Source organism: Thermobia domestica, chromosome 17, assembly GCF_964235325.1.
Source record: "Thermobia domestica chromosome 17, izTheDome1.hap1.1, whole genome shotgun sequence".
Classification (NCBI taxonomy): domain Eukaryota; kingdom Metazoa; phylum Arthropoda; class Insecta; order Zygentoma; family Lepismatidae; genus Thermobia; species Thermobia domestica.
In genome coordinates this window covers 81903169-81924854 of record NC_137470.1, presented here as the reverse complement: position 1 = coordinate 81924854, position 21686 = coordinate 81903169, and the positions used below count along the sequence as shown (strand labels likewise).

Below are 21686 nucleotides of genomic sequence, written 5' to 3'. Positions count from 1 at the left end.
AAATGGAGGAGAAGAATTGAATCGGGACTGTCGGATTAGCAAATCACAACTCTAACCACTCATCTAAAGCGTTAATAATTTTAGGTTGCCTAAATAAAGAGTTTTCGCTTCGTTCGAAACAGTTGCTTCTTAATAGTCAATTTGATTGGCAAAAGACAGGAATATGTAATTGAGGACTCGGAGGGTATTCACTAAATTATCAACATTACAAATTTAAAAAAAGAAACAACATACAAAACTTCTTTATTGTGAATCAAATACAGCGCGTTCATTACACTCGTACAGAAAAAAGTAAGGGATCTGACAGGAAATCGAACCGGAGATCCCTTAAACGACAGCCGAGAACTCTACCACTGACCTAATTTTCAAGTGAAGTACTACGTATTCAAAACCGATACATACGGTAGGTTATCTTGCTTCTCTAGGAAAGAACATTCATTGCCTTTCGGCTTGAAAAAGAGCTTTAAATAAACGTGAAATTCAACAAAATACCGATGGTAGCTTACAAAAAAGGAGTGAAATCCCAGTAAAAACAGTGGACTTGTCAAAACTCTCGCCAAGCAACCGTCACGTAAAGTACTGAAATCAAATAAAGCGGCTGATAGCCTTTGTTCTTTTGTAAAGTGAAGTCATAAACACTTGGCAAAACGCAGATGTGATAGTAGAAAACTGTGCTTTCCAAATAACGTAATGTCACCTTTATAGGTTATCCTTTAAAGTATTTGGGTTACTCTGTGACATGCTGTCTTTTTGATGGGATATGTTTTACAAGAAACTTTTCAAATTATGTATTTATTTCACCTTTTGAAAGAGACAGGGCCTATGCGTTGAAGAATACATACAGTACCATACTTCACATAAGTAGAAATAAATTTCCAGAGTAAGCGGGCTTGCGTATCCAGACTCATAACTACGAAAACATTAAGATCACTCCATCCACAATCATTTCAAGGATTCAAACTTTTCTATATAGGCTAAGTTATTAGGACGTAAAATCGAATGTGTGTTATTCGGAAAATAGTTATATACATTGCAAGACCTGTAACGCCCAAATATTCACCGCAAACTCATTGCCGTATTATGTGTCATACAGGGGCGTCATTTCGGACTTTGCTTGAGGAGGCCAAGAGCACCACTGAGGTAAGAATCACGTTTTGTACTAATATATTGATAGACAATCGATTAAAGTATACATAAACCTCAACTTCTTGGGAGGAGGAAAATTGCCCTCTCCTGTCCTACCTAAATGACAAATCCTAGTAAAACAGCAAAATATATTATGTTTCCAAATGCAATTTACACAATAAATTACACGAACAGTGTGACAAGCATGGAAAGCAGAGAAGCTGTCATATGGTAAGACGACAGAAACAAAAGTCACAAGCTGATTGTTTAAAGTGTATAGGAGAAAAAATGATCATCTGAGTATGTGGCGTAGTGGGTGACATTATAACCTGGAAACATAAGCTGATCCATGTTTGAATCTTCGTCAAGTGCACCTTTTTTTTTTCTTTTTCGCCGAAGGAACAGCCGTATCTTGTAGTATTTACTTTTATCCTTTTCGTCGAAGGAAAAGCCATTACTTCTAATATTACAGCTTTATATATGGTGTCATTCTGTTAGATTTTTCCTATTCTTTTCTAAGTTAATAATATAAGGCTGCAGGTATGATTCTACCTAGGCAGTAAGGATGTTCCATTAATAAAATATAAAAAGAAATTTCATCGGAAAGTAAATTAGAAGTAACTGAAATGAAATAGCAAGTGTCTGTCAGCTGACTCAACCAGAATTTGTGTTTCTGTCCGTCTACCTGTTTGTTTGTTTCACCATAACTCTAGTAAAACTTACTTAATTTTAATTGAACTTGGTATATGCCTTCCTCCAATCTTTGAAAATAACTTTTTTGTTTGATGTTGCAAGACTCTATCAAAATAAGGGAGTAAAAGGAAATAAAATCTCCATGCTTCAGGTTTCCAAATATAGAAAATCATTTTCTGGTAGAAACTACGTAAACATGATTTGAATTCGATAAAACGTATTACATGCTTTCTTTAGGGTATGCAACTCATTCCCAATGGTTGTTGTTGAAACCGACGAAAGTAGTTCTATGCATTTTTGCTGACACTAAGTGAATCACAAACGAAATACTCCACAGACTGAATGAATGTGGAGGCGTGCGCTAAGGGCCAGAGTAATATTACGTGTTGATTAGTTATTGAATCACGTTCATTGTGGGTATTATTAATTTTATTTTTGTAAAGAACGTTGCTACAAACAAATATAAATATAACTCTAATTATATTCTTTTTCTATTTTTGAACAAAATAACATGACGAGTGTGGATCTTTTTGTTCGATTTTGGGTGTGAGACTGTTGACCCAATGAAACTTTCTTCAGTAGTAAGGAACTACATATTCAGTGAGTTATCACTAATCACTATAGGCAAAGAAAGCAAAGCAATATTGCCTGAATCGTTGTTTCTTATGAGTGTACTGTATCTGTTTTAACTGAAGTGAAGGCACTTTGCTTCTAAAACGAATTTCTGATACACATTATGTCAATGGATACCCATTATGTCAATATAAGCCATGTCCAGTATTTAACCAAAATATGGTCAATAAGCCAGCGTTATTATCGAGTGGAAAGACAGTATGTGCACTGGAATTTTATATTGTGTCTGAAAGAGTTTGTGTCAGATCCAGAAGAAATGTAACTTTTAATATAACATTTTATGATTATAACATTTAGGCTAAAGAAGACTGACAAATTGATCATGAACTTGCAAACAATTGTTGTAACGATAAATGGGAAAATGGAAGTACAGTCTTAGTGTTCGGTGCGGAAGACCAGGGCTCGATTTCCAGTGTAGTTTATCTGGTTCGGAATCCCACATTAAGTTGTAGGACCACCTCTCATATAGTCTCGCTTACGTTACGCTAAACCCCTATCCATCCAACTCATCAGTCTTAGAGCTCATACGATTGTGAGAAGGTGATTGATTTGTGATCCGTGTTGGTTTGCAGTTAATCTAAAGAGCCAAAAGAAGAATCACAACGCTGGGTATAAAAATCGATCTCTTGCCGAAGCATCGTGACTTATAATTAAATTTCAGATGTTTAGATTCCAAAAATTTTGCTTATAGGTTCCTAATATAAGCTTGGAAAAGTAGTTACATGTATTCTAAAACTCATGGAATAGAATCAACAATTTCTTTAAAAATTGACTGGTTAATACTTTAAATCCAGGATTTAAAAAAATGTGAAAATAATTAGACATATATATATATATATATATATATATATATATATATATATATATATATATATATATATATATATATATATTAGTCTGGATTTTCAAAGAACGATTTCAGTTCACGTCATTTTAAAAATTGTCAACCAATTAGTTAAAATTCAGCTTCTTTGCACGAGAAGAATAAGTTATTTGTGAGATATTTAAGCTCCTAGAATAAGTTATTTGTGAAATATTTAATAGGAGCCCACGCTAGCCACTAGACCAGCAGGAATGTTTAGGACTATTGTAACTGTGTCGTACAAATTTTCGTTTCCGTCGTCTCCAGGTTTGTTCCGATCCTACCGGATTACGGATCTGACTGCTTTCGTGTAATGAAATTCTTAACAAGTTTCATCACTATTTCCCAATACCAAATACAATACGAAGTTTGTTCCAACCACAACTGGTAAGAACCGACTGTGGTCAAATATTTTCTTCTGAAAGCGGACTTCAATTCCCGGCAGGAGCTCATGTTGTCCGGATGCCACGTTAAACTGTAGGCTCATATCTCATATAGCATTGCTCCTGAACGGGACAGTAAAATCAAATCAACCACTACAACTAATAACAGACATTCTAGAAAGAGCTCCGCAGATTATTCTCTTCATAATAAACTTTTTCGTATCAAACAGGACAATCATAAAAAAAAGTATAATAAACATTCTGTAAAACCTTGCCAAGTATTCAAAAATCTAACAAAAAAAAAAATTGTCAACCAATTAGTTAAAATTCAGCTTCTTTGCACGAGAAGAATAAGAATAATGTCGGAACTTCCACCAAAAGTAGGATCTAGCAAGCAAAGTAGCGTACTTTTGGCATTATTCAATTTGATCAGTTGCTACATTTGCTAACGAAATGCAAAAGAAAAGATATCTTTTGAACAGAAATCCGACGTTAGATACGTTGATTTATATATTTAAAAATCGGGAAGCAATAGCTAGCTCAGTTAGGCACTCGGGATTTATCGCTAGTTTAGTCAATTTGTAACGACAATATTATAACCATGGGTCGCCAAACTTGTACTGCGTTATTCAAGGTATAAAGTTCTTAACATATTTCCCATTCTATCGATAATCAAATTCAAGATGTATATTTCAAGGTGAAGAGTCCCTACCTATTCAAGAAATTTGTATTTGAGCATATAAGAGCAAATACTGTTGCTAACTTCAAATACCCTGCATTTCATTGCAGTTTATTTTATTATAAACCATTGCTTAATTCTATTATAGAATTGTTCATAATATTTGTCATATTATCTTCAACATTTTCAAGTATAAATATGTTTTTTTTTTCATTTCTTTATGTAACGAAATGTAATGGCATGGAGACATTTGGAACTGTGATTTCTGTTTTGTTAAGAACTGAAGATGAGTATTTTGTACGTAAACGACAACAAAATCTAGTTACATTTAGTTCCAGAAATAAAGATGATGGAAACCAATGTGCTCACCACACACAAAACAAAGGAAATCCATTTCCTTAGCCATAGCTAACTATTTATGTGATGCATTCGAATAGCATTCAATTTATTTTTGAGCTGTAAACTTATTCATAGTTTTTATTAATAGTAAAATCTAGAACAGTTTTACGCTTGTTAAATTCTGCTTCATTTTGCTCGCTTGACAATAAATAAATAAATAAATACCTGTAGAATATCCATTAGGATTAGGAATTACATTTCTTGGCTGTCGGTATCAAAGGCCATTTAGCCGGTCACGTATTCTATGGATGACGCCCCTCGGGCACAATATCCAATGAAAAAGTAGGATTGGGGAAGGAAGGAAGTGGACTGGGACCATTATATTAGGTACCATCCGGGCATTTGCCTTGTCTGAATATGGAAAACAAAGGAAAACCTTCATTCAAGTTGGCTGGCCTGAAAAATCTGTTGCAATTCTCCTACCGAGTTTCCCCACCGGGAATCGAACCCGGGACCGCTCGAACAAAATTCAAGAGTGTTAGCGACTAGGGAACCACTTGCGGAATATCGAATCACATCTTAAACTGTAAGCACATTTTTTACTGGAGTCCTACCTGATCAATGAAAAAATAAAAATAGGAAAGAAATATAACGAAGATACGAACACGGGTCGCGGGGATGGTAATTCTGCACAGATGCAATGAGTTACGGAATAATATTACACAAGTCATCAACGCTGTAAATATATGGCAATAACCTTAAGCTTCACGCTGTAAAAGAACGTTGTTTTCTTTCTTCTAAGACACGGATAGGCCACTTTGAGCATGATCGAAGATATGGTCCCAAGGATGAAATCTCTTAGGTCGACAGGGTCTCAAATTTTCCCTCAGGTCACCTCTGAAATTATCACTGTTTGAAATCTTTTCTTAATAAATCGAACATTACATTTACTTCTCTTTCTACGGTTTGAAATGACAAAATCATAACTTAAAGAATATTATAATACATAAAAAGAATAAAGAATTATAGAAGTAATGAAGTAAATATTATCGTGTAAGTTATCGATCTCTAGTCGTATTAGAACTCAAATATTCGTGTAATTTGCACTTCTGGTAAATCCTCTCTCTATATAATTCTTACTGAAAAGGCATGTTTAACCCCAATTACGTAATCGATAGTTTCAATAATATATTTTTATTGTCATACGAGTATTGTGGTTTTACTATTCAATGTTGTATACACTTCATTTCCCAAAGCAAACTTTCGCAAATGTATGGTGGACTAGTGAATATTATGAAATAAATTATCATATAGTTTACGTAAGTGGTTCATCGCCTCATTCTAAACTTCGTACTTTAACTACTACTACTACTACTACTAATGCTATTACTACTACTGCTAATAATAATAATAGTAATAAAATCATAGTCCTATCTATATCAGAAGTTCTGGCTTAGTCTATAAATGAATTCCACGTGGTCTCTATTTGAAGTTTTATTTAATCTAATCCGATAGAAAACAAAGAGAAACTTCGAGAACAGGTAAAAGAAAAATCTTATTTTGATGGGACGCGAACTAACCTTTAAGAGTGATCTACGCGCAAGTGGTTTAAGCCACTTCTTTTATTTTCTTGAAGTTAGCTGACTCACCAAACGTATTTTCCACTCGGTATACACATTTTGCAATTATACCCAGTAACCTTGAACAACAGGGACACGAACACAAAAACATTGAAGACAGTTAAAATTCTTTCCAGCGGGAATCGAACCCGGTTTCCCGTACACCAAAGGCACACGTGCTAGCCACTAGACCGGCAGGGAAAGCAAATGAAGTGTATTTTGTAGAGTCTGATGTTTAAGGGTATTTCATCCTGGTGTAATATGACTATTTATCGTATGTTAATGTTCGCCGTATTTGTTACTTTGACGAATGGTGTATGTTATTGATATAGGTTCTATTACATATTCGTCCATAAATATTATATAAAGTATCAGAATTATTCATGATAGATCACGGAAGTTCACTGGTGAATGCACAGTAGACAAAGAGTGCAATTGGAAGGAGAGTTTGACGGGTATGATATCTTTCGTCGACATTATTTAATATCTGTCTAGAAGAGATACCGAAAAGGAGTCTAGATAATGAAGATGAAATTTCGTTAGGAGGTAAAATGTTTTTTTATATACGGTTTGGGGATGATACGGTTGTTGTTGCAGAATCTAAAAAGAAAATCACTAAGACGTTAAGAACTGGAGAAGAATTTGTGAAGAATATAAGATGAAAATAAATGTTAGAAAGACAAAATCCATGGTGATTGGACCGAAGTAATCGGTGTTAAATATAGAAGTGGGAACGGAGAAAAAACAGGTGAAATCTTTAAATGAAATGAAATCTCTTAAGTTTTACGTCCCACGTTTATGCCGGTTAGGCTAAAGAAGACGGTGATAATGAGAGATGAGTGAAATGGTGGAATGAAGAAAGTGAGAGGAAACGGGAGAACCCCGAGAAAACCCGCAAGCATTGTGCTTGTCCACCACAGAGTCCGCACGCCGTGAGCTGGGATCGAACCAGGGACCCCAAGCACCGGATATGAAAGATCCACCACTGAGTCACCGCGCCCCCATAAATCAGGTGACTTGTTCTCTCTGACATGTAACACTTCCCAAGTGTAACACTCCGATTTTGATAAAATTTGGCTGGTAGATAGTACAAGATGTGGCGTGGGTCAATGAAAACTTGACCGACGACCCACTGACCCATCACCCACCATGACCCACTCTGACCCACGACCCACCATGACCCACCACCCACCGTGACCCACTGTGACCCACCACCCACGGTGACCCACTCTGACCCACCACCCACAGTGACCCACTCTGCCCCACCACCCACGGTGACCCACACTGACCCACCACCTACCATGACCCACCACCCACCATGAACTACTCTTATCCACTTTGACCTACTCTGACTCACCAAAATCCATCGTCATCAATTCTGAACACGATTCACGGCCACTTTTGAACTGACTAAAGAGTTACACTTGTAATAAAGCAAGACTGTGAATTTGTCACTAATCGGAGTTTGACTTTCTAGTCAATCGCTCAAGCACCACTCTGTTACAATAACGGTGGATCTGACCTTTACGATATAATATGGTAAAGTGTTTGTCAGTGAGGAAATTGAAACAGTTCGAGGTGGGGGAAATTAGTGTGTGCCTAAAATATACTTGTACTAAGAGAGTATTCTTGCAGGTGTTAATTTCTGAACGCAATCCACAAGAAACTTCTATTCGCAGGAAAATACCCCTGTACAATATGGAAAAGATTATGGTTTCTCAGTTCACAGTATTTTTCTCACAAAAGACTTGAAAAATCAGTTGTTCATAGGGTATAAAGGTGCTCGGGTACTCTATGTGAGAGCATTTCCATAAAGTATGCTCATAATTGTAATTTGTGTAATATTATGAATATTTATTCAAAGTAGTTTACCTAAAGCAAAGAAGAGACTTGCTAAAAATTAGGTACAAAGTTGAATAACACAAATAAGCCATTAGTAATACAAGTATACATTTTCCGTAACTCGTAATTTTCCACCTTCAAACAAATCTGAAATCGGATTTATTTCCTGTTGGTAAGTTAACTTTTTGGCGGTAAATCATCCGCAGTGGAATGATGTCCATCTTCAGCCAAGAAATAACTAGCTCGTCTACTTTAAGCATGTCTAGCGGTGGGCCATTAACATTGATGAGCAACAAGTTAGACAATGTTTGAGCACTTAGTCTATTTCTAATATCAGTCATCTGTAAATTCATAAGGGGAAATTCCCGTTCGCATTCTGTCGTGGAAATTGATAATACTTCTACCCGATTTCTGCAACTTCTTATCGACAATCTACTTGTTAGACTTAAGTCTGATAACGATTCTTCTTGGTCAGGTTTGAAATACTCAGCAAGAAGTATCATCTCTCTATCACCATACATCTTTCACATATCGACCATGTCAGTTGGCAATGTCGACCCATGTAGAACAGAAACTTCATCTACCACGCCTTTGATAAGGAATCTGGTGAATAAATTATCAATTAAAGCCTGATAAACTGATGATTTCTTATTTGTTTATAAATTTAATTTTTGTAATTACACATGAAGTTTTAATACCATTACCAAGTTCCCTCCCCCGTCTAGAAAGCGAAAGGGAACGTGACGTGGTTCCTGGAAAGTGTTGAGAGGTGAATGGGAATTTCCCTCCTTCTTCAACTTCAATTACCACACTCCTTTTTGCCATGAGCCAAATTACGATGAATTTCAATTACATTATCATAGTATAATTATTTCCTTGTTGAATTATCAATACTTTTCAGTGAAAAAAAGGATGAAATTTCAAAGTTCCAAATCAAATTCAGGTCCGTAAGTTTAAATGCTTGCGAGATATTCATTTTTTTCCGCAAAAATTCTGATTCTCACTACCTCCTTAGGATATTATACATTATAATAAAAGCAATATAACATCCCAATTTCGATTAAGGCCTAACTATATACCAAAAGTAATTTTATTTGACTTTGCAATTTCACCGTGGTGATCAGGCACACACAGTTAGATTCAATTTTTTATATAATAATTAATATATCACAATGATTCAAAAATGTATGTTTCCCAGTAGTTAGCTCTAAAAACTCACAGGTCTCGAAAGCCAAGTTGCAGTGTAAGTCCTGTTGCTATTATTACTATTAAATATATAAATATCCAAGAGTGCCTGAAGTTCTTTTTTCACTTGGTTAGATACACTCACCTCAAGTAAGTAGAGAGAAACAAGTGGAAAAGGAAGGGAAATGAAGGTCTTGAAAGTAAAACGGAGACAAATTTACCAGTCTTCAAAAGATACTGTCTACAATGCAGTGAGCAGAGAGGGTCGGTAGATCATACTTAGTCGGTGGGTCGCAGTGGGTCACGGTGGGTGGTGGGTCGCAGTGGGTCACGGTGGGTGGTGGGTCACAGTGGGTCACGGTGGGTGGTGGATCACAGTGGGTCACGGTGAGTGGTGGGTTACAGTGGGTCATGGTGGGTGGTGGGTCGCAGTGGGTCACGGGGGTGGGTCACAGTGGGTCACATGCTGTTGACCCACGACCCACTGACCCACTCAGAAAACTTGACCCACTTGAACCACTGACCCACCGACCCACTCCATCTCTGGATGGTACACATGAAATAAACGAATACGTGGTTTTGAATTTTCCATGGAAAAAGCGATTTTAGGGGGGCAAAAGCCCCAACCAAAATTTTGAAATTTCACGCCCGGGAGGCAAGAAATGTGAACCGAATTTAATGAAATTGTGCACAGATGTTATAGACGTAAAACAACGGAATATCTTTAAGAATTTTCCTGGGAAAACTGTCGGATGGCACACGCATTGCTCCAAACCTTTTTTTCACGAAATGTAGAAAGTCCTAACAAGAGTATGTCAGTTGTGTGGAAAGAACATGAAGAATTGCAATGAAACTTTGTGTAGGGACACTACTCAAAATATAAATGAATACTGTCTTTTTATTTTGTCCGGAAAACGGTTTTGGAGCAAAAGACCCCATCTAAAATATTGGAAATTGACGACCGAAAATCAAGAAGAGCACCAAAGTGAATTAAATTGTGCACAGTGTAGCAATGGCCCCACTTGACCACACTCTTCATTATCCAATTTGGGGCCACCATGGACCATAGTGAATGAAAAGGGATGCTTTGGGATGAAACAGGGATGATCTCAAAACATTACGTTGACTCAGTTCGATTTGCAACTTAAATAAATGTTTATTTATGGACAGTAATTATACACTACATTGCCATTAATGACCGGACAGCCCAAACATTGGTTTCACTTGCGCTGATAAGGAGTTAATATGCTATATGTCGGCCACTCACCCTGGTAAAAACCAGTACTTTTCTAGCAAGATTTTTCACAAGGTTTTGCTAAATTTGGCAGGTAATATCTCCTATTTCCCTGTAAAATGGCAAACAGCGCGGTTTCTTCTTTGGAGTATTGTGGTCGGGCGTTCAACCGGTGCTCCAACTGATCCAAAATCTGTTAAATTGGTTGAGATCGAAGATTTGAGTCAACGAATCAACTATGTACTTGCATCTTAGTCTACTCAAATCGCTCTGTGATTTCGTGTGCTTTATGGAAGCGACTATTGGAATGTTGAAACAACAAAAAGCCTATTACCGAGCAGTTGCCAAGTGCAGAATTATTTAGAATTTCTTGACAAACGTTAGCATTTATTGCTCCAGTTACCAACACCATCGCGCTGCAGCGGTTCCGTTCCAAACTATGAAAAGCATACCTTACATCATGATTCTTCTACTGCCAAATTTCACAGTATGAACAATGCACTACGATGAGTGATGCTCACCTGTAATGTGCCAGGTCCACATACTTCCAGCGGATTGTCATACCATGTAGCGTGATTCATCATGGCAAATGATGCTCTATCAGTGTCCACTCACACCATGTTTTGCACCACCGTAATCGATGCGGCTCGCTCACTGAACGCCAGTTGTAACACCTCGTGAGAAATGGTGAATGTACTGGTATCACTCCCAGATGCCTACCCAAACTCTTGGCTTATAGTATCACACGTTTTCCGGATGTGCTATCTGTACGCATCTGAGTTATGTCCAGTTTCTATGTGATAACTATAATGGCTTATGTGCTCGGGGTTGTGGTTTGTCACTCCCTCCAGATCCCATTTTGCCTTTAGGTTACACACTATAAGATGTGTGCCTCAAATATGCCAGAACTCAAATATACTGAACGACATAATCGGAGAGATCCGATGATCATGTCCATTTCATCTTCACTTTGACCATCCTCTCAGTTCAGCTGCATCGCTTGTATGGTGTTCGAAATGTTAATTTCCCTTTCTACTAAACTTTCCTAATGGCAAGTTCGTGAACGTTGAAACAATGGGCAGATTAGCAAAAGTCTGTCCTAATTTTATGGATATTACAAAAATGTAACAACTTTTTTGTTGGATAATTTGTGTATTTGGTATCAAAGAATTATCCGTTTTCTTAAGCGAGTTTAAAATATGTGATTGGTATTTAGAATTTTGTAATTGGAATTGGGGTTTTAAAGTTGGCTTGTGTCATTCGAATTTTAGATTTCTGTAGTTTGTTCCTATGTTTCAGGATTTTATCATCTACGCAATATGTCGGAAAAATAACGGAACTTTGAAAATTAAACAACACGAATTAGGTATTTTACCAACTGTGGTTCTTTTTGTTCAAACTATATCCCTTCCGCATCAATACATCGCTGGGCACGTTCAACCAATGCTAGCATACAGTCTCTAATGTCCTTTTTCGGAGTCGCTTCAATGACCCTCGTCACGGAAGACTAGACGTTAGTGGCATGATCATAAAATGTTCCTTTCATCGTCAATTTGAATTTTAGGAATAGAAAATAGTCACACAGCGATAAATCAGGCGAATACGGAGGGTGTGGAAGCTCACAGATTTATTTTATCGAAAAAATCACGAATTGTGATGGTTCTGTGATATGGTGCATTTTCGTGAATAAAAGACCAACTGCCTGGCGGTTGATATTTGGGTCTTTCTCCAACGATTCGCTTCCAGAAACGCTCTATAACACCCAAATAATATTCACCATTTGAGCCAGTAAAGCAAATTTGCGAAGTGTAAGTCCTTTAAAATAGCAAAAACAAATCAACCAATCAAATTATCTTTTTGCGTGACTTTTGAAAACGTGATTCTTTTAGCTTTCGGAGACCCTGGGAACTTCCACGTACCACTTCGGCGTTTTGTTTGCGGGTAGTACTTGAAATACAAAGTATCATCACCAGTTACAGTCAATTCCAGGAATGTTCTGTTCCGTCTGTCTGTACAGGAATGATTGTTTAATCAGGTTCTTGCAATGTTCAACGTCAGCAAGGTTTTGGTCGTCAGTAAAGCTGTGCGGAAAAAATCGAGCACACACTTTCGGTTTCTTTAGATCCTTTGACAAAATGTTGTTAATCATGTCTTTTGTCGTATTTAATTCCTCCAACATCCATCTCACAGTCGAGTTCGCGTCTTGGGCCATCATTTCACGCAGATGTTCAACCAAGTCATCGCAATTTTTGTTTTAGGTCTGCCTGGTTTCGGGTCGACTTCTAAGGACTCACGACCGTCTTGGAATCGCATATACTACTCACATACACGTGTACGAGATAAGCACTCGTCACCATACACTTGTTTCATCATTTTCCATGTTTGTGTAAATGTTAACACTAGTTTGGAACAACATTTAGTATTGGATCTTTGCTGCATCGTGCTTTTGTGACGAGCTGACACAAGATACATTCACTTCTCTTGGTATAACGTGACACTTCTTTAATCGGTTCTCATGATTGTGGTCACGTTTTATTGAAAAGATATCTAGCTCTTTGATAATATGTTGGTTCAATAGATGAAGCTAGTGGTTATCTGTAAAGGAAAATGTTCCATTATTTTTCCGACATACAGTGTATTTTTAGGTGATAGGGCAGTGTCTTCATTATTCGATTAAAAAAATATCGATAAAGCGCTTTACTTCATTTTTCTGCTTTTTCAAGCCTGGAGGCATTGTAGAACACGTTACACATGGTTTCACACCTTTCTGTGTCTAGACATGAGGGAAGATGACTTCATAATTTCATGCCTACTTCTATTATTGTTTTGCGGGCTTACTTCTGCACCAGAAGATTGAAATTTTGCACACATTCAGTGCATTCCTTAGTATTCTCAGAATTTTTCATTTCTATGTTTCAACACAAGACAAAAAGGTAAAAAAAAATAAAGGAATATTTTTTAAAAATGAAATCAATTTTTCACGATTTTTCCGCCTCAGATACATTATAGAGGCATGTAAGTAGTACCGTTTGAAAGGCTGTTCTATTCTAAAGAGAATGAGGTACTGCCCATGATAATAGGATAAATAGGGATGATACTATGAAGCTTGACTATAAGTCTATAATTTACCTTTTAAAAAGCCGAAATTTAAATAGTTAAGCAAATGAATTGCATTGATTGTTATGTCAAAATGATATGTAGATATATAATGTATATAAACAATACCTATTTAAATGAAATTAATATTATTGTTATTTAAAATATTACCTTGGGTGCTTGAATCCTGCTTGATGAATCTCCAGTCTAGCGGCAGCATCTACTTTAAACATTCATTTTGTCAGTTTTTTCTTGATCGTTACGCAATGAGTTGTAGAGTTAGAAAGTGTACGTTGCATTTTGCTTTGCCGTCTATAATATGAGAGACAGCAAGAAGGATACTTCCGATACCTTAAAGAAAAAAATCATACCTGTATGAAACCAGCTACACCTGTTGAATCCATTCTCGAAGCCATGTTTACAGTATCACCCCAAATGTCATAAAAAGGCTTTTGAGCTCCAACTACACCCGCCATGACAAAACCATGAGAGATTCCTGTGAATAGAGTAGGGTCATTAGTAAAACTAAAAATTAATTTTATAACTCAATAATGTCATTTGAAAGATACAATGGAAAACTAGATAAGGTTTAATCTACTTCCAGTTTAATGTAAGACGTTTATGCCTTTTAGGCTAGGGGATCTTCTAATCATTTTTTTTCTACCTAATCCACTTTTCTGACTCTGCAAGTGCTACAGGTACACTGTTCATCTTTTATTCAATATTCTCTTTACAGATGGCCGAATATAAGACTACGGTACACAACGATAGTTAACTTTTTTTAACGGAGAACTTCACATCCCACATTTTCGAAAATAGCAGTCTGTGTTTAGAATACCATCGCTACGAAGATAATGAAGGAAGTGTACGAATATGTTGAGTAAAATGTGACGACAGTGACAAGAATCCCGAATCAAAGTAAGAAGCTCTCAAGATTTGACATATACTGAGATACTTAAAAATATAAAAAAAAAACAACGAGCTGCTGAAATAGTGCGGGAGAACCCAAATGAAATCCAAATCTTTCAAAATTGGGGAAAGAGATAAAAGAAGTGATGACAACAGATAAGTATCGTTCGAGACATATGGCACTATCGGCCGCCATCCTGAAATTCGCTATCTTGAAGTGGTGGGGACTTTTTAAGTGGGAACCCTATTGCTTGATATTTAAATAGGACTGATTCTTACCCAGAAATCCGGTGGTGAAATGCTTTAGGCTCTACGACAAACGGTTGCAAAGTTCTAACCGATTTTCTTTTGTTTCAGGTGGCGTAACACGGAATGCACTAACAAGGGATGAATGGATAGAGATCGTGTTGATCTCAGGGGAGCGCTCATCAGACAGATTGCAGACGATTTCAACGCTCGTCACAATCTAGCAATAAGCATGTTTAGTATATCTGTGTGTGTGTGTTTTTTTTTTTTTTTTGCTACAACTGTCACTTTTATGTTTATGTCATTTTCACACGCACTTAATGCTGTAGGCACAATAACTTCATCAGCATCATCATCAGCTTGAATTACCTTTACTCCTGCGTTCTGTAATTGGTCAGAAAGAAAAACTATTATGCTACATTTTTTGAACTCGTTTTTAAGGAAAGCTTCCTGGAAGACAGTAGTATGCATCATGAGTGTGATCTGAATATCTGGAGAACGCTTCAGATTGCTTCTTTGCTTTCTTTCTTCTGACTTCGTGGTAAGATGCTAATGTCCGTCAAAATTACAGTGGACTCAGATGGGAAATGAGTTACAATGTATGTCACATATGGTTGGAATATATGTTCATATGTAGCTGGATTTGGCTAAACAATTTTATGCAAGAGGAATACACCGTCTGAACAGCGAGGAAAAAGACACAACATTACTACATGATGTTAGTGTAGCTAGAAGATTAGAGAGCATTGATTTTTGAGTTTCACACATCGTTGACAAACTGAATAGAGAAGGTGGTTTGGTGCAAGTTCATATTCCAGATACTTACAGAAATTTGACCTTTCTTTCATGATATATAAAATTCTGCAGAATAGCTGTTGTGTGTTAGTTGACACTTCATCTCCTCTAACTATCATATCAGTATCTATTGAAGACAAAAGTCAGATTTTATTTATCGGTGATGTTTAAGATCACAGAAGTTGTAACTATATGTTTCCTGTAGTGCTTCAAGATGAACCTCTTCTGCTTTGTCACAATTGATGTGCTCGCTTCCAGCCACTTCGGTGGATAGAGAGATAAGTTGTCCTCTGTAAGCTGTGGAAAAAGGATTATGAGCAGAAAACCAGTCCATAAATTTTCTAAGATCCACTTAATCTCCCTATTGATAAGAGTCACGCATTTCCATATGTTGTTCAGATGTAGTGATCGTAACACCACAAGCCCTTTCCAAAGAAGAGCAGAGTTTTGTGCACACCGGTAATGCACCCATCCAACAAGGTTTGAATCAGTTATTCCCCGTCCTCTTGTTACACCTCCAGTTGTTTTAATGGATTTCATGAGGTACTGCTCAATGTACATATCTTTGCACACTCCTCTCCAGAATTTGTCCATATGACGGATAGTCAAATATCCTCTTTCAACCATCGTATAATATTCATTCTTATCCCTATTTCCCTTCAATTTTGCCATGTCATGTAAATAGATGTGTGCACTTTTGGCATATTCGAGGTGTTCTGCGGCGTGAAAGTGTGACAACATTCTTTGTATACAGTACAAATGAAATTCAAAATAACCAGTCCTTTCTGACCATATGAACATCATCGTTAACACCACCTGATGGTAGTACTGGATCCACAGTTTGCTAGTTCGAAAAAGTCTGCATATGTTCTGTTGCTACTTGGATACAAGCCAGAATGTCCTGAATGAAGAGGGCATCTGCTGTAGATTGTGGAGCGATCTCGTTACAGAGCAAGTATTGTGACATTCAAGCAGTTTTTCCTTCATATTCTCATTCACATGTTTGGCCTCTTGTAACAATATTGTGGTTATTGATCGAAGTGTTAGTAAGCATGCTCGCACTGCACGGGAGTATGTATGTTCACTTATCATACGGCATACTGATCATGATGCATACACTGTTTCTCACAATACCTCTAAACCACTTCCAGACATTATATGGCCTATTGACCCAAGAAGACCTGTCGTTTGCCTCACGGTCTCAAGCAACAGTTGCACTACGTGTTCAGAAACTCAGCGAAGAAACGTGCAAACTTAAACATAGAAATAAGTAGAAGATATTTGCATGCAATGTATGTTCAACAAAAACAAATCATATCATGGGTATTACAGTGTATTGGTGCCTACATATAGATTATTTAATCTAACTAAAGTACAGTCAAATTAAGATCATATGTGGCTTTTTGCTGTGTGTATACATGGAGAGATTGGGGGAATGAAACATGCAACATAATGATGGCAAACTGTTGTGGTCCACTTCAAATTTTGAGAATCCAATCAGTGATACTAACTTTCCTATGTCCACGCCCATTTTTTAAAGGATAGCGTCTACACAATATTACAATGTTTAGAAATAATATCTTTGCGGACAAAATGACACCTTATTTTCATACTTACACCGAATGGTCTGCATTTTACCCTGTATAAAGGGTAATTAGCGTAGAAATAAGGATTGCTGACATTTTCCAATATGGCGGCCAAATTTGCCTCCGAATTGTTGCAGACCTTTCATGGATAGGTGAGGACAAACCAATAAACAAACCCACAAGGTTTCAACTTTATATGATTTTCCTTTGTGATTTATTAATTTAGCGAAACGGAATCAGTGCTATCACATGAGTGCAATAACACAACCACATTTTTCACTCAACAATTTCACCCAACATCAGTGATGTACATACAATATTTCATAGTTTGTGTTCTTTTCTGTTAATTCGCCACATTTTAGTGCAAGAACGAAGAGTCTATCTCTATTCCTTGAGAAATTATGCATGTTTAAAGATGAAGCTGCAACTTCCGGCGGCGGCCATATTTATGGCGTCATAACTCCGAAACCCGTCACCGGATTTTTGGGGACTTTTCAGGAAGAAATTAGGATCGATCAATGAGCAACCGCACAAAGTTTCAGCTTTATATAAATTACTTCGAGGTTAAACCCTTATTTGATTGTAAGTGTTACGTGTGATTTACTAGGATTCACAAAGATTCAATTATATAACTTGATATCTGTGTGTGTTGAACCCAAAAAACAACATAATTCTCCGTAAAACAATTTTAATAATTGTAACAATCGCTAACAATTTAAGCATAGAAAATTTGTCTATAAATAGAAATTTAAAAGGGAAATTCGAATACGTTCTAAGCGCATGCGATTTTTCATATTAATCCAGAGTTTCGAAGGGTTTTATCTAAAAAATTTCTTGAGGATAATAGTTTTTAATCACAATTGTCAGTTCTCTAAGATTATTCATACAGTATCATAAGTTTAAACAGATCTTTTGAACCTTCCCCAGAAGTTAAACACTAATTACGAAAATTTCGTGTAGGAACCAGTAATACCCGTACAAAGGGTGAGATTATCGTATATATATATATATAATAATATATAATAATAATTATATATATATATATATATATATATATATATATATATATATATATATAGATAGATAGATAGATAGATAGATACTGTGAAAAGCATATATGCAGACGACCATTGATGTTACTTATGTAAGTACTTACGCAACCAACCTTATCCCGCAGAAATCCAAAACAACCTGGGGGCGCGGTGGCTCAATGGTAGAGCGTTCACCTCCGGTGCTTGGGGTCGCTGGTTCGATCCCAGCTCGCGCCGTGTGGACTTTGTGGTGGACAAGCAGCGTCCTCGTGGGTTTTCTCGGGGTCCTCCGGTTTCCTCCCACTTTCTTCATTCCACCATTTCACTCATCTCATCATCACCGTCTCTTTTAGCCTAACCTGCATAACCGTGGGACGTAAAACTTAAAGATTTCATTTCATTTCATTTCATTTCCAAAACAACCATGGAAAAATACTCAGTTTCGTAATATGATTCTGAGACATACAGACACTTCTGAGTGCAAGGTATGTTTACATTAAGGAAACAAAGAAATCATATTGAGTACCATCTAGGTGGTAGGATAATGAGAATCACATTAATCACACTGAGGTAAAAATGGTGTATATACGTTACTACTTATCGTATCAAGGTGGAACAAACGCTAGTTGACTCAGTTTTCTCTCCTTCAATATTATGTAATATAACAAACTTCACCGCTATTTAATGTAATATCTTTCACCTCTATACCATTTATTGATGTGTGACTAAGAAACAAACATTGTTTGATACACACATAAGTACTTCATAAAACACTAACCTCATGTGAGGAATATATTCTTTGCCTTCTGGTTGAAATGTAAATACTACAATATTATTAGCGTTTAATGCGAAATTTTTATCTAAAGGGGAGGCATATTTTAATCGGTGGAACTATTGAACTTACCAAAATGGTATACGTAAGTGTTAAAACTCGTGCTCAATTTTGGGGAAAATAAAGGAAAACTATTTGGTCGGAGACGGGTTATAGGACTTTTGATATTTTGACTTCAAAATTGATGATATTCGATTCTACACGTTTTACTTACTCTACACACAAAATTTCAACTTGCGCAAATGAAGAGATCCGAAGTTATGGTGATCATAGATCTGAAAGGGTAAGAGCTAGCGGCAAGCGGGTTTCTGGATTTGATTCAGCATTCTAAGAATAGGTTTCATCTCCTTCAACAACCTTCTACTTAAACCGAAGGTGGGAGAAATCGATACTTCCGGTTTCAATAGTAATGGCCAAAACTCTAAGTCGGAAATAGCGACAAACAGTTTTCGGAAGTCGATTCAAAGTTTGCATAGATTTGCATGGTTTTGAAGTGTACTGCAGTTTCACACTATGGAACGGTGCTTCTTTTTATCCATATATTCCAATCACGGCCTTCCTGTAGATATACCTTTTTCAATTCCCTCCGTAGCTAATAACATAATTCCTCCATGCCTCGTGTGCAATCGTCCCATTTTTTCTTTTCGAAATATTCTTTGGTATACTCCTTATTATTCGTCCACTATCAATACATTTCTGCGAAATACATCTTAATATCGTCCTCACATCTACTCCTAGGTCTTCCTAATGATCTTTCTTCAATTGGGTTCCAGTTACAACAGTTAATACTTTCTTCCCTTCTGGCTACATGACTTGCCCACCTGAGCCTCCAGATTTAATGAACCTAACAATGACAGGTGAGTGGTATAAAGAAGTTTCTCGTTATGAAGTTTCTACCATTCAACACCTCCGTCTCTCTTTGGTCCAAATATTTGCCTAAGGGTTTTATTTTCAAATTCTTCCAGTCTGCGTTTTTCCCTTAAAGTAAGTGAGAATGTTTCGTAACCATACAGTACAATAGGCATAGTTTTATACACTTTAAGCTTCAAATTTTTAGACAAAATTTGCGAAGACAAGAGAATTTGGACTGAATTACAACATGAATTTGCTGTTAGTTGGGATTTAATTGCTTCGTGGGTATGGTTTTGGTGTTTAACATTGATCCAAGATGTTTGAAAGTGTCTGCTTTCTCGAAAGTATTATTTGATATTTTAACATCTTCATAATACACAGTAGTACGTGCAAGTGACACTTTTGGGTCACTTGCTGTTTCTTATGTTTAAATAATGTTTTTAAATTTATATATTGTTTTATATCAGTATATTGGTATTGATCTATACAAAAAATCTAAAAACACTTCATACAGAACACGTAAGTTTGGCCCTTGACTGTGTTGTGGTTGCCGATCCTTTTTTGTTTACAATATGTCATGTGGACCTTCCTCCTCCGTCAGCAGTAACCAGTTCACCTGTGAGTGACGTGGTGTGAAAGTGGTGGGGTAAAATGGGCGACCTGACAGACTTCCAAAGAGGCATGATCGTTGGTGCCCATCTGGTTGGAGCTTCAGTGGCAACAGTTGCGACCATTTTGGGGGTATAGAAAGGCACTGTGACCAATGTCACGAGGGCATACACAATTCATGGGCAAACGACGTCTGCAAAGCACAACAGTGGTCGAAGGACAATCCTGTCAGATAGGGACCGGAGAATATTAAAACGGATTGTAGCAGCGAATAGGAAGACCACTGCATTAAAAATACGTCTGAACTCAATTCTGGCCTACAGAACCCGGTTTCATCGAAAACAGTGCGACGGGACCTTCATAAAATGAAAATTCATGGCAGGGCCTCCATCGCCAAACCCCTGGTCACAGCAGTAAATGCGAAGAGGCATATCCAGTGGTGCAAAGATAAACAAGGCGTGGACTCATGAGGAGTAGAAACACGTAATGTGGTCCGATGAATTTACCTTCACCTTGTTTCCAACAAACGGTCGTGTTTACATATGGAGAACACTGTCGCAGGCCTATGATACAGACTGTCTTGTCCCAACTGTAAAGCATGGGGGCGGTTCTGGTACAGTATGGACAGTGATATAGTGGTTTTCTGCAGGTCCCATCAAATCCCTGCATGGAACGATGAATGCTAAGGTGTATGAGGCCATTTTGGGGGACCAGGTTCTACTCATGGCCCAAATATTGTTCCCTGATGGTGATGGCATCTACGAAGATGATTCGGCACCCTGTCACGCTGAAAAACCGGTGAAATCATGGTTTGAGGAGCATGACCAGGAGCTATCACACCTCCCCTGGTTCCCACAATCACCAGATCTGAACATCATTGAGCCATTCTGGTCTGACTTAGAAAGGCGTGTTCAGTCTCATTACCCTCCACCAGCATCCCCTACGGAACTGGAGCATATATCGAAGGAACAATGGTACCAAATTCCACACATAACGATTCAGGAGCTGTATACGTCCATTCCACGTCGGATCCAAGTTGTTTGGGACGCAAAAGGAGGCCCCACACCATACTAGGTAAAGCTTTCACACTTTTGCAAACGTTTTAGATTTTTTGTCAACCCCTGTATATTTTAATG

The 21686-nt window shown here is 37.3% G+C and overlaps 1 protein-coding gene across 2 annotated transcripts in view; it reads right to left on the bottom strand.

Annotated features, from left to right (window-relative positions):
* The window catches only part of LOC145673783 (adenylate cyclase type 2-like), a 1485668-nt gene that overhangs the window by 74207 nt on the left and 1389775 nt on the right, over window positions 1-21686 (bottom strand). For both annotated transcript variants that reach the window (XM_081743538.1, XM_081743539.1), the window contains exon 21: window positions 14062-14186. In XM_081743538.1, coding sequence (XP_081599664.1) covers window positions 14062-14186 — 125 coding nt within the window. The remainder of the gene's footprint in view (window positions 1-14061; window positions 14187-21686) is intronic.